This window comes from Bradysia coprophila, unplaced genomic scaffold (genome assembly GCF_014529535.1).
Source record: "Bradysia coprophila strain Holo2 unplaced genomic scaffold, BU_Bcop_v1 contig_193, whole genome shotgun sequence".
Taxonomy (NCBI): domain Eukaryota; kingdom Metazoa; phylum Arthropoda; class Insecta; order Diptera; family Sciaridae; genus Bradysia; species Bradysia coprophila.
Window position 1 is genome coordinate 624,043 of NW_023503456.1, and position 14,875 is coordinate 638,917.

Here is a 14,875-nt window from a genome sequence, read left to right on the forward strand (position 1 = left end):
TAATCGGCTCAGTACAAAATAAAAAGTTAAAGCTTGAAAAGAGCCCGGCTGGTACGCTTTTTCAGAAAAACAGTACCAGCCTATAACTTTTTATTTTGTACTGAGCCGATCAGTGAAATCTTTACAATATGATAGCTCTAATCAATATTTAATAGTTTGCCTAAGAATCAAAGCTCAACAACAATATTTACACCCCAAGCCGAGTATCCAGCCGTTGTCGAAAAAACCACTTCGGCGCTCATGCCTGATCAGGCCAATATTTTCGGAGCGATAAGACTTTGATATCATCAATGCAAACATCACATTTTCAAATGCTTTCGGCCGAATATTTTGGTCCGAATGAGAAATTAATTTGCTGGACTCCTGAGATCATGCGCTAAGCAATAGCATTTTGTTTAATTAAAATCCTTGCGGACAAAATTTGATTATTTGACAGGGCATCTGTTACTTGACCCTTCCGCTTCCGTCTGTGTTTTCTCATGGAAATACTTTCCTCGTACGAAATATCACGGAAAATATTTGACATTTGTCTTGACGGGAAATATTTACATTTTCGTTGTCCGAAATATCACGGGAAATATTGGACATTTGTTTTGTACGAAATATCACAGGAAATATTTGACATTTGTCTTGTGCAAAATATCACGGGAAATACTTTCCTCGTACGAAACATCACGGGATTTGACATTTGTCTTGACGGGAAATATTTGACATTTTCGTTGTACGAAATAGCAAGGGAAATATATGACATTTGTCTTGCACGAAATAGCACGAGAAATACTTTCCTTGTACGAAATATTACGGGAAATACTTGACATTTGTCTTGTAGGAAATTTCACATGAAATATTTGACATTTGTCTTGACGAGAAATATTTGACATTTGCCTTGTACGAAATATCACGGGAAATACTTTCCTCGTACGAAACATCACGGGAGATATTTGACATTTGTCTTGACGGGAAATATTTGACATTTTCGTTGTACGAAATAGCAAGGGAAATATTTGACATTTCTCTTGTACGAAATAACGCTAGAAATACTTTCCTTGTACGAAATATCACGGGAAATATTTGACATTTGTCTTGTACGAAATATCACGGGAAATATTTGACATTTTCGTTGTCCGAAATATCGCGGGAAATACTTGACATTTGTCTTGTAGGAAATATCACAAGAAATATTTGACATTTATCTTGTACGAAATATCACGGGAAATACTTTCCTCGTACGAAACATCACGGGAGATATTTGACATTTGTCTTGACGGGAAATATTTGACATTTTCGTTGTACGAAATAGCAAGGGAAATATTTGACATTTCTCTTGCACGAAATAGCACGAGAAATACTTTCCTTGTACGAAATAGCAAGGGAAATATTTGACATTGGTCTTGTACAAAATAGCAAGGGAAATATTTGACATCTTCGTTGTACGAAATATCAAGGGAAATACTTTCCTCGTATGAAATATCACGGAAAATATTTGACATTTTCCTGATGTGAAAATCGATTTTGTGTACAAAAAATACTTCCTCGGTGTATGTATAAAAACTGTTTTTTGGGTGTACAGACGTCATATTTTGTGTCCAAAATAAAATGAACCCCAATTCCTCATCATTGTCATCGTCAAATTCTAACAAAAATCAACGTGTCTGTACCAATTCTAAATCTGTCACACACACATAGAAATTAAAAGAGAAAAAAACTAAACTCCGAAAAACAACAAAAAAAAACTAAATTTTTCTCTTAAAAACCAAAACAATTTTTTTTTGATTCGCTTACGTAATGTCTTCAGTACTGAAGTTCGAAACGATTGAATTAATGAAATTTTCTCGCATAATAACAGCACGAATAGACTTCCAATCGGACGCATTTTCGCCAAGCAGCAAACATATCGATTCTAATGCCAATTTAACGATAGCTGGTGGATTGGCCATTGAACGAACTTCGACCAGATGCTGTTTCTTAATCGATTTTACAGCTAGAAATTTAATTGGATTGGGATGATGATTTGAGTGTAAATGTAAAGTGGAATTAACTGGTTGCTTCATCAAATTATCACAGACTATTCCTCCTCGCTAAGAGAACACGGAACCACAATTTCTGTCGTCGACTTTAGGACGGTTAAAAGACGGAAACAGTTAGTTACGAACACAGTCATAGTCATATTTTAAGTAGAGATGGAAATCGGGTCAATTCAGTCGTGTGTTTAGCGTTACAATGTTTTCCATCGCCAATATACAAAAGGTTATTAGACCGAGAGTACACGTGCGAATCAGTCCCTCCTCAGGCCGTGAATTATGGCCTACGTGATATTGTTTCACAGACCAAGTCGAAAAATGTTTGTTTTTCAGCGCTTTTGAGTGCCTCTAACGAGTGCAGGCTTATTGAAAGCGAGCTAAATCGTAGAGAAATCGGTGTTTAAATGAAGGTCTTTTAGTGCGACATGAAGTTTAAAAATAAAATTTCCAATTTGTTAGGCATGAGAGAATTTCACACAGCGCAAAGACCTTCATTTTAACACCGATTCCATTTTCTACGAGGAGCGATTTTTCTCGATGGTCCGTTTCCAGATTATGAAGCCAAGGACTATTTTTAGAAAAATTTTTCCTTGAAAATTCAAAAAAAAAAATCGGGAAAATTCTGCATAAAACACAAGTCGTTGTGACAAAGCTATCAAAAGCTGATATGGTTTCGATATATACACAGATGGCCTATATTCATTTCGTTGGAATCCCTCCAGCGTTGAAGCCGTAGAACAAACATTTTTCATCTTAAGACATGCAACAATTGGACACAGATTTCCAACGGCAGCCTAACGCTGAACTGATATATTGTATACTCTCGGCCTAGTTTAAAGTTAGATGTGTTAACCGGTTTACGTGAATTGGTGTGGATGTACTGTAACTTACTCCGAATCTAAGTCATCAAAATCAACGCGCAAAGACCTACAGTTAAACAAGAAAAAAAAATTCTTTCCTTTTGCTCTATTTCAAACTTAACACCGTCGAATCTTTTCGGACCACAAGGGACCCTTCACCAAAGGTATTTAACTTTGGAATAAAGTGGAAAGATATCTCGTGAGCGCTGTTAATGATTTCCTAATTTTTGGCTCATTGTCAAGTCAATTATAATTCATCTGACGAACGACATACAACATTGTGTTGATATAAAAGCAAGCGCAAAGACGAAACAACATTTCCACACTTTTTCCAAAATCCACCTTCGCTGCCTCTTCTCAAAAGGTTGGACTGGTTACCAAAAAGGAACCGAAAAAAAATCAACGAAAATCAGTTCTAACTTCATCGCAACCACGGAGCTGCGGGAATCGACCAAGAAAACCACCTTTTAGGCAATGACTTCAATATTTTCGTTATTTATTATGTAATTCCTTCCATTTGAAATGCACTGATCAATCTGCAGTGGAACTGAACGTGAAAGATGTTTTCTTTATGTGGTGCTCCTCTTTCACAAAAGACTAATTCTAGTTCTAATGTAGACATTCACTGACTTAAGTAAAACGAGCTAAGCATGTCCCTGTTTGCACTAGAGTGTGCACATCAAACAATAACGAATTTTCAGATATTTTCGTAACGTTTCCCTTTGCGCTGTAACCGAGGCTGTAAATTTGTAAAATAATGCAAATTTCGATTTAGCTTCAAGATTTATCCATTTCCACATTTCCTGACGTGGGGTCTTTCTTACGGACCACCAAAAAAATGACAAAAGTTTTATTATTTTACAGCGCAAAGGGAAGAGTAACAAAAATATCTGAAAATTCGTTATGGTGCAAATATAGGAACGCGCTTAGCTTGTTTTAATTGAGTTTGTGAATGTCAAACATAGCTCTGGTACGGTAATTGTCTTTGGATACTACGCATTCTTTTCGAGCACCACATACAAAGGTAATAACTTTCAGTTCCACTGAAAATTCATCAGAAAACTTCAAATTGAAGGAATTCTAATAAATTACGAAAATACTAAAATATTGATTCAAAAGGTGGTTTTCTTGGTCCATTCCCGCAGCTCCTTTGGTAAACATTTGACCGGACAACAAAAACACTAACATGAAAAAGAGCAGCATTCGTCTAAACACGCAAAAAACAAAGAGGAATTCTTCTGAAAAACAGCCTACAAAAATCGGACGCATTTCCCAACAGGAATTTTCTGATTGTGGCCAGAAAGGTGTTCGGCCCTAGAGGTCGAAACCACTTTCTTTGAAGCTTATGTTTGTGGCGGTACTTGATCAAAACCCGAAAGCATGCTCGGACAGAAATTTCTCCAGTTAAACGAGCTGTGCAGGGTCGTGTGGGGAGTCATTAGAAAGGTAATTGAATGTTCTGTCGGGGCAAATAGGGTCTTGTTGGTGTTAAAGTTAATCCACACTGAGATATGTGAAGTTGAAGTTTTCAGCCGAAAAAAGACTAAAAGTTTACATTTTTCGTACAGAAATTTCTCGCGGTACACGAACTGTACATGGGGTGTCATTAGAAAGGTAATTTTATGTTGTATCAGGTATGAGGTTAAGAAGCATCTACGATGAAACATGAGAAGTTAAAATGTTTAAGTGCTCATACTTCGTAGGTGCTTTAAAACCCCCCTAATACCCTACTTGCCCCAAAACCACATAAAATTAACTTTCTAGTAACACCCCACACGACCCTGTGTGGTTCGTGTAACTGGAGTAATTTCTGTGAGAAAAGTGTAGGTCTTCGGTTGAAAACTTCAACTGCTCATATCTCAGTGTGGATGAATTTTAAACCCAATAAGACCCTATTAGCGCCGGAAGTACATACAATTACCTTTCTAATGCCACCCCACACGACCCTGTGTGGTTCGTGTAACTGGAGTAATTTCTGTAAGATAAGTGCATGTTTTCGGTTTGTGATCCCCTCCGACCATCCACACAAGCTTCGAAGAATTTTTTTGAAAATGGTTTCGGCTTCTAGTGTACCTTTCTGGGCAGATATAGAAAATTCCTGTTGCAAAGTGGGTCCGATTTCGGTCGACTGTTTTTTAATAGAATCCCTCAAACGGACGACTGACGACTTGATGACTAGAAAGCAGAGAGCGTTACATTGAAAATAGAGTGCTGATAATATTTATAAGAAAATTGATTAAATTTTGATTATTAAAACTGGTTTTTTAAAACTGTCAGGCTCTGCATATAGGCGCATAAATTAAACATATCAATAAAAGGCTCAATGACTTGCGTACACATAACCAACAACAAATTTGATCATAAAAAAAATGTTTAAAAAATTCAGCTGGTCATTACGTGATGGACAGTGTTTCGAAATTGATAATGGACGATATAAATGAGTCTTTGTTTAGAGCTGAACGGATACTCTTCCAATCCGACGTATCGGTTCCATCTAACAACAAACAGATCGATTCGAGTGCTAATTTAACGATGGCTGGTGGATTGGCCATGGATCTAACCTCAGACAACTGTTTCTTCTTAATGCCACTCACAGCTAAACACATTTTTTGTGTGTTTCACATAAAAAAATAAAGAAAATCGTCAACCAGGGTCGGATGTGTGTTGCTCGGCAATGTATGGGATCAAAAGTTAAAAATAACAAAAAAAATCTCAAAGTCAAATGAAATCCATTGAACGCGATCTGACTTACCTTGCTGAGCGTCCAACACGGCCGGTTCCACTTGCGCCAAATCGGCCATAACATATTTCCGTTTCTCTTCAATCTTGACCGTTTGTTCGGCCAATTGGATTTGAATCTCTTGCGATTGGATCTTCTTCTTTTCGGCCTCCTGCTGGTCCTTGAACATCTGTTTCAATTTAGCGTTGGCAGCCTCGTTTTTCGCTTGCAATTCTTGCGATTTGACGGCCAGAGATTTTTGCATTTCTTCGACCTGTTGCAGTGTTTCGGCTATTTTGTTCAGACCGACTTTCAGATGGAACTGTTGCTCTTCCAAGTCACTGCGTTTCTCCGAATACAATTTGACGAAATGATGAATGAAGTCCAAATAATGTCGTGGTGTGATGGCCATGGTGCGTCCGCCACGTTTCGCCAACCGTGCATTGGCTTTGTGCAATGTCTGATGTACGTACACACAAGCATTAATAACGGCATCGCGATGCGAAGGCGTATCCGGTACCAGTGCACAAGCAGCTGGGAAAAAGTCCGGTCGTCGCCATTGCTGCTTCTCCAGATCCACTTTGATGGTAAACTCTTTGCCGACCTGGAACAACGCGGAATCGGACCAATCGCCGAACCAGTTCAGAACGCAACGATTGAACAATGCCGGAGACGTGGCTGCACGATCCTTTAGGCCGTCTGTGGACGGATTCATTGTGAACACAACGTGCAAATTGCGCATGACTTGTTGAGTAAACCATTTGTACAGTTCGTCACTGGAATCTAACATTAGTCCTTCACGCTGAGCTCCTTCTTTGCATTGGGTCATAAGTGTTGTGTATTCATCACCTTCAAACAGACCAGGCACTTCGCCGTTGGCTAGTAGAGTGTTCATTCGTTCGAGGAATCCGGAATCGAGAACGTTGGACTCGTCCAAAATGAAAGCAATTTTCTCGTCTTTGCAGCCCGAACGACGCAACACCGATCGCAAATCTTCGTCAAAGTCCTCGCTGGTGTACTTGTTGTGAACCTTAATCTGGAAAATCGACAGACCATTCATCCAGGCAACGAATCGAGACAGTGTGGTTTTGCCAGCACCGGAAACACCAATCAACAGCAAATGTCCCTGCGGTTGACGGAAAATTCGATCGATTCGCAGAACATGCTCCAACACTTCATCAAACAGCACCAACGGAACGTCCAGTTCTTCTTCGTAGAAAATCTTCAATCTTGCGCGCACATAGTCCCTTAGCTCGTCTCGATTGACCGGAGTGTAATCCTTGGACAACCAATTGCTGTACAAAATCGGACGACTCAACGCTTTCTCACAGTCCACACTCGGGAAATGTTTCATGGCAACGATGTCAATGTTCTCGTTGGTCCAGCGCCGTTCACTATCTTCGACCAAGCGATCTTGGAACAATCGTAATGCTTCATGGGCCCAAAGTCTCACCAGGCCTTCCACCGACAGATTATCCAAAGGCCGAATCGCTTCACAAATACCTCTCACCCAGCGTGTCATTTCACGTGGCGAATAAACGTAATGCGGTTGCATGTCCTGCGTGAAACGATCTTGTGACGCCAGGTAGAATTCAACCATTGCATTGGTCAACGGTTCAGCGTATCCACCGAGAGGTGGCTGCAATCGAAGCATAGCTCGCGAGAACGTTCCGTAGATTTGCTTCAACGACGTTTCACCGGGATAGTCGACATAGATGATCGGAACGTGACGTAAGAAACGGTGACTTAACGGTTTGCGACCCGGATCAGTGGGTGGATTACAAGCTCCGACAAATTGAATTCGTTCCAATGAAACCCAGGCTTGGTCGTTGGTCCGGAAGAAGCCTTTATGTTCGACCAACTGGCGTAAAAATGAAATGACGCGTTGCGTTCCATACGAGTCCATGTCCGGTAGATTGATTTCATCGCAGAAGAGTACCAACCACTTTCCGATCTGAACTGGTGCCAGTACGACGCCGTTCGGTGTTTTACGATATTCACAGTAGTGGTCGAACGTTTTCAGCAGAAGTTCAGGCGTTGTAGCAGATGAGAAATTCAAGCCGACCACTTCCATGTCGGGTAGTGCACGTAAAGCGGAAAATAGAGTCATGGTCTTGCCGGATCCAGGTGGCCCACAAAGAACTAACGGTTTATGTTCAGCCAGCCAAGTGTACAACAAAGACTCGTGACGAACTGTGTCCAACGTTGGAACAACGACATCTGGTGCAGCAACTTTGTGAGTTTCAACATCCATCGATGGAACTTTGTTCGACCAGGGCACCCAGTCACCTTTAATGTTGACCTCATAATCGATTATTGGAACGCCCGGGTTATTCGGCAATGGAATCGACGTAACGCTACGAACAAAGTCGCCAAAATCGCTGCGCACTTTAAGCTTAGCATCGCCAGTGAATGACCACAACAACGAGTAGACGAGGGTCTTTGGTATGTATTGTTCTAGCTGATCTGCTGTAACTGGGAAATCGGAGTGCTGTTGATTGAATTTCAGCACGTTGCCTGGAAAGAATGATGCGTCAATGACTGGACTTGGTAAATGTTAAAGGGTTCCGTCTTACGAGCGAATTGATTCAGCATCGAAAACAATGAACTGAGAGCACGCAGCCGAGTGAAGTCCATAATGTGTTCTTGAGTCGCTGAGTATTCTAAGCAACGAACAACCAAGCCGTCACCCGAAAAGTATGTTTGCAAAAGGGCGGCAATGTCTCGTTGTGTCTATCAGTCGCAAATGCTTCAAATTAGCAAAACAGAAAAGACTCTCAAAAATCAACCCAACTTACCGCTAGACACGGTGACAACTCATCATCCTGGCCACCCGAATTGCCAAAGCTGTCATCGTCCGAATCTTCGAGTGGGATGTTCTTCAAGCGGGACATGTAGTTCTCGAATATCATTTCGGTCGACAGAACATCTTCGGAGAACCACACCATACCGCAACGTGAAACTGTGGCCAGCGTTGCGAATTTCAGGTCTTGCACTTCGAACATAACCCGAACGTTCGGCGGCAACGAAAGACGTTCACCGTTCGGCAATGTCAACAACTTATTGTCATCGAGCACCGAATTCAGATTTTCTACCCACTCCGGATCAACGTCACCATCAAATATGATCCATTGGCGTTTGTTGATTTCACCGCGCACGTTATCGATGATCTTTCTGTAAATGGAAACGATTTCCGTTTTGATCATTTTGCCTGTTGGCCCGACTCCGCCAAACGAATTTACCTCAAAATGTGCGTGAACAGACCATCCGTCCATTCCCGCGTATTCGGATCTAAGACACCGTACAACGCTTCCTTGGATATTGCCTTCGGATCGATAACATGGGCAACGCCTTCAACTCCTTCAAAACGTTCCAGCGCTTTCAGTAGGACACGCCATGCTGTCGATTTACCAGAACCGGATGGGCCAACCATCATCAGGCCATGATTTAAATTGGAAATTTGGTAGAGTTGCAGCACCTACGGAAGAGAATTTTTTATGAATTCAATTATGCTGTGCGTATCGGGCGTGAATGAAGTAGTCATTGATGAAGCACAATCAACATAAAGTAAAATAAAAATGACAAATCCATGCACCACAATTAAAACGCTCATCAAAGCAAGTTCTTGACATATCTTACTCCCTGTCAGGTCAGGTCTGGTAAATTTAGATTTTTTTTTGATCTGACCAGAACCTGGTTTAATTCAACTTTGTCAAATCAAAATACATTCTGGTGGCAAACTAACTGATTCAGGTAAAAGGACCTGTTCCGGATTTCATTAAAAAAAATGTATTGAGATCAATATCCGTCAAAGGTCATGCAAACCAAACGTGCTATTGTCCGCACATCGGGCTCGAAGTAATCATATCAATACTGCACTAACGAGCGATCCGAATCAGAGCCATTCTTATTAGAACTAAGGAGTAAAGTTCAAATTATAAACACGTAATCGTTTTATCGTTTTTAACCATGGACAGTATGGGCTTACCACGCTTCTCAAGTTTTAGATTATTTTGATGAATCGAGAACGGAAACATCAGAGCTGAAAGTATTTGTTCGTTTGCTTCGAGACCTCACTTACAGCCTTTTACAGCTTTGAACCACGCCTCTAAGTATGCAAATACTCTCGGCGGAGAGTTGGGTGCTTAAGAGCAACGGACCCTTTGTATATTTATAGCCTGCATTTTGGCGGAAAAATATTCGTTTTTTGATAATTTCTCTGAACCAAAATCAAACCAATTGTTATTTTAAAAGTAACACCCTTTTCCGTGCTGTGACGGTTCCAATTTGCAAAAAAAAAGATTTTGTTTCAGATAAATCATCAAAAACGAATATTTTCCCGCCTAAATGTGGCTACAAATTTGCAAGTGGTCCATTTCTCTTAATTGATGTCTCGCCTAAATGTAGGCTAGACACTATGCACACAAATTCATAGTATTTGGGTTACGTCAAACGAGTCATTCAGTGTGTACATCGTTGCAGCCACCAAACACACTGCCATCCCGTCAGTTAATATATTTGAAATAATTTCAAAGCGAAGTTACACACACATGAATGTTTAACATTCTGATTCATTTACTGGGGGCAATGTTGTCAATCAAAATTTGAAGTCATAATTTTGTCTATTCCTTTGATGCTGATTACGTTAACGTTAACTTGAATAAATTCACCATTTTTATGTCTCAGTGTTTCCTAACATCGCTACAATTCTCTTCTGATTTTGTGTTGTGACTTTCACGTATATTAAAAACATTCAATCTTCTGATTCTTTCGATTATTGGAGCGGGTCTAATCTTTCCATTAAAAAAAAAAAAACGCCTGACACCTGGTTCTTCTTCTTCTTCTTTTTCAGCCTGTTTCTTTCCACTGCTGGATGTAGGCCTCTCCAACTTCTTTCCATTTCGTACGATCCATTGCCATTTGCTGCCAGTTTGTACCTGCAATATTCTTAATTCCGTTTGTCCATCTCTCTGGTGGTCCACCTATAGCTCGTCTTTTATATGGTCGCCAGTTCATGATCTTTTTGGTCCAACGTTCGTCTGTCCTTCTTGCAATATGTCCCGCCCAGCTCCATTTCAGAGATGCTATTCTTTCCATGACATCAACGACCCTGGTTTGTTGTCGAATCCATTGATTCGTCATTCTGTCTCTGAGTGTTATTCCAAGCATACTCCGTTCCATGGCTCTTTGTGTCACTCTCAATTTATCTTCGGATGCTTTTGTTAAAGTTAACGTTTCCGCTCCATAAGTGAGCACTGGAAGGACACAAGTGTCGAAAACTTTGCGTTTCAGACTATTATTCATTTTGCTTTTGAAAATTAGTCTGAGTTTTCCGAACGCTGCCCATGCAAGACCAATCCTACGTCTTATTTCTGCAGTTTGGTTGTCCAGACCTAACTTCAGTTTATGTCCTAGATATACATAGCTGTCGACTCGTTCAATGACAGTGTCACCAATTTTGATTTCTCTATCGTCCCCGATGTTGGTCATGACTTTTGTTTTCGATAAGTTCATCTTGAGGCCAACTTTGCTCGCCTCTTCACTTAACTGTTGTAGCATAAGCTGAGCCTGACCTAGATTCGCTGCTATCGGTACAATGTCATCAGCGAAGCGGAGATTGCTCAGGTACTCTCCATTTATCTTTATTCCCTGGTTGCACTAGAGAATCTCTAAATGCAACCAGGGGTCATGCGTTTCAAAAAAATAATGAAAAATTCACCCTACATAATCGAAAGACAATGAAGACCGTAAGGCTACCTCAAAATTTCAAATGTTTTGTGAAGGATCGATTATGGGACCACTGCACTTCATCATCTATATGAACGACATTCTTCGACTGTCATTTCTGGGCAAAATCCTATACTGTACGCGGACGACACAGTCTTGTATTATGCTGCTGACTCTGCTGTTGAACTCCAACGGACTATGCAGCACGACATTACGTTACTATATAAGTGGCTGATCCGTAATGTATTGACAATGAACACAGGTAAAACGTGTTACATGACATTCGGACGAGCACGATCACGTTAAGAAAATGATTCGGCCCGTTATCCCGCTTATGTGGAGGAAAGGCAAGTTCATTCCGGCTGACAAACGTAAACAACTGTACTTCTCCTATGTTCAAAGCCACTTGTCGTACATTTCGACTTCCCAAGAGAACCTCCACGACCTATCTCTACAGCACCAGCATACTTCCACTCGGGCATCCAGCTGTTGTTGATCGAGTTACGCATCTCCACAAAATGATTAAGATGATGACAAAGCATAGCTTCGACATTAGGCTCAACAGTACCGTTTATCAACGCTCATCGAGAAGAATGAGTCAAGTCTATGATTCGCAACTTCATCCTTCTCTCCGACAGTCAATCAACGAATACAATAGACTTAACTCCGAGCTGCGACAGTGCAATAACATTGAAATTATTCGATCGAAGGTGAAGCTTAAAAGTGATGAGTGAAAGTGATGAGTTTGGACCGGTGTCACCTTATTATTTTATAAACTGAGAATGATGACTTAAACTGTGATGTCAGATGTGACCCCAGTCACAATACCTATTTCTTTTTTGTTTTTGTTAAACCTAATTAATCCTATATGACCTGTGATATTATCATCAAATGAGCGTGTTCTGTTATTTTTTGTTGTACTTTTTATCTACCTTTACGTAATCTTTCTATTGTAAGAAAATTTGTTAAGCTGAGCCCTATTTTGTACTTCACACTAGTGTAAAAAGAAGTGATAATAAAGAACTATTTATTTAAAAAAATGCCACACAAAGCATTTCAATTTCCTTACGTAACTAATTCGCCAAGAGAACAAAACTAAAACTGTTAAAAAATTGGACTAATTGGATTACAGAAACATGCAGCAAATTTCGACTATTGTCTGAGCGTGTTGAGCACACCATTTCATTGAATTTCAAAGTCAATGGTTCACGATCTTTCCTATCCTAGATCTATAGAACTGCGGGGAATTCAGCCGATTTTTCTGGCAATGAAATATCGGTAATGAGCCAAATTATCCGGAACAGAAGCAATTTTTCAAAAAGAACTTGTATTTTCGAAATATTCAACTTTGAAGGTTTTCATATGAATGGCTTTTCCGGCTGCAAAATAGTATGTTGTGTTACAAGTATTGTAATGTTGATTTTTTCTCGCTCCGCTCGTAAGGAAAACTTGGGTCGTGTGCTGAAAAAATCTCATTACAATACGTGTAACACATCATGCTTTGTGCCAACCGAGAATTGAAATAGACAAATGCCCAAAAAATCATAATTTTCATGGTAAACAATCACTCTTCAAATTTGATCGATCACATTGCTTTGCATTTTCAAAAACGAATGTTGTAATAACTCATACAAATTCCATAACAACACTGCTTTGAGTGTTGAAATATCCCATCAAACGGGTGCTGAAATAAGTCACTTTACAACACTAAAATGAGTGCTGAAAAGAGTCGTATTTCAATTCTCGGTGGCACAAACAGTTTTTCATTTTCCCGAAAAAAATTTGGTTCCACAACATGAAACAAAGAAAAATCTTAAAGAACTTAAGGTGCACGGAACCACACGAGTACCTGGACTTGACCCATTTCTTATATTTTACACTGCTTTAAGACATTCTATTTATAAAAATGTGGCCAAACATATAGTTCTAGCTGCCGGGCGGTTTAAACGAATTTGATCTGAGACCGAAATTCAAGTTGAAATTCAAAAATATCTGAGTCTGGAGTCATCTGACGTGAATTTACCTGACATCTGAAATCCAAAGTCCCAGATATACCGGAAATCTTAACTGAATTTTTATTGGTATTCAGACTTCAGGTAAATTCAGAATCTGAATTTCAGATCAGGTAAAAATTCTCAGTTCAGGTTCAGTTCTAATCAGATTAAGTTAATCTGGCCTTCAGATAATCTGGCCTTCAGGTAATCTGATCTTTCAGGTTGTCCTAGACATGTTTCGAGCCTTAGACAAAACGCGGTGTAAATTAGTACGACAAAATTATTTTATAAAATAAATCAACGCCTCTTAGAGACCAAACTCATTATTCTGACTTTTTGTTCAATTTTTAAGAATTTTCATAATTTTTTTAAAAAGAATATTAAGAACTAGGCCCCACTGTTTGTGGGTCGGGTCCCTTGACTGACTCAGTCTTTTGCGAACTTTTTCTAAAATGTCAATTTTTTGCGGATTTTTTTCTTTCTGAAACACCCATTTTTTTCACATCTTGTGGGATCAGGTGTGCATGTGTCATTATCAGTTAAGAGTGATATCGCCAAATCTTCAGGTGATTGGGAAACAAGCGGTCTCCGATTTTAATGAGTGATAGCTCGTTGGATTCGTCTTTCAATTCTAGGAAACACGTGTCTTTCACTTTTTCTTAAAAAAATTTGTTTTCTGTGAAAAGCGCTCAAAAGTGAAGACATGTCAGAGGGTACCAAAAACAGTTTTTCGGCAATAACTCAAGAAAAAATTATTTTAAATTGTTGTAACGTTGTACGATTGTCGGCCTTGAAAAGACCTACAGGTGGAGTATACGCACCGCTTGGTGCTAGTTGATCCACTAGAGTTATGACTAGAAATATAGTGAATGTTCGGAGAGTCCGCCTTTTCTGCAGCTTCGATGTACCACGGAGCTGAGTATGGGGTGTTGTAGCTGGCCTCACCCACTATCGTTGCACATATAAATGAACCCAGTACTTTTGGGCTGCAAGCCTACAGAAGTCTTGAAAAAAAAGTTGGTGCCAAAATGTAGATTTTTTCCTTCTTTCTGAGGGCCCAACCGTTCCAGACGCTGTTCTGACAGTTGGGCGTACAGAAAGAAGGAAAAAATCTGCATTTTGGCACCAACTTTTTTTTCAAGACTTCTGTAGGCTTGCAGCCCAAAAGTACTGGGTTCATTTATATGTGCAACGATAGTGGGTGAGGCCAGCTACAACACCCCATACTCAGCTCCGTGGTACATCGAAGCTGCAGAAAAGGCGGACTCTCCGAACATTCACTATATTTCTAGTCATAACTCTAGTGGATCAACTAGCACCAAGCGGTGCGTATACTCCACCTGTAGGTCTTTTCAAGGCCGACAATCGTACAACATTACAACAATTTAAAATAATTTTTTCTTGAGTTATTGCCGAAAAACTGTTTTTGGTACCCTCTGACATGTCTTCACTTTTGAGCGCTTTTCACAGAAAACAAATTTTTTTAAGAAAAAGTGAAAGACACGTGTTTCCTAGAATTGAAAGACGAATCCAACGAGCTATCACTCATTAAAA

General features: G+C 39.9%; 1 protein-coding gene across 5 annotated transcripts in view; it reads right to left on the bottom strand.

Moving 5' to 3' along the window:
• LOC119075142 (dynein heavy chain, cytoplasmic) overlaps window positions 1–14,875 on the bottom strand; it is a 34,346-nt gene that overhangs the window by 7,250 nt on the left and 12,221 nt on the right. For 4 of the 5 annotated variants that reach the window (XM_037181534.1, XM_037181533.1, XM_037181531.1 and 1 more), the window contains 5 exons: window positions 8,843–9,078; window positions 8,399–8,774; window positions 8,177–8,333; window positions 5,634–8,117; window positions 1,783–1,981 (listed from right to left, as the gene is read on the bottom strand). In XM_037181534.1, the coding sequence (XP_037037429.1) occupies window positions 1,783–1,981; window positions 5,634–8,117; window positions 8,177–8,333; window positions 8,399–8,774; window positions 8,843–9,078 (3,452 nt within the window). Of the gene's footprint in view, window positions 1–1,782; window positions 1,982–5,278; window positions 5,478–5,633; window positions 8,118–8,176; window positions 8,334–8,398; window positions 8,775–8,842; window positions 9,079–14,875 lie in introns of all 5 variants that reach the window. The other variant, XM_037181532.1, reaches the window with a different exon arrangement.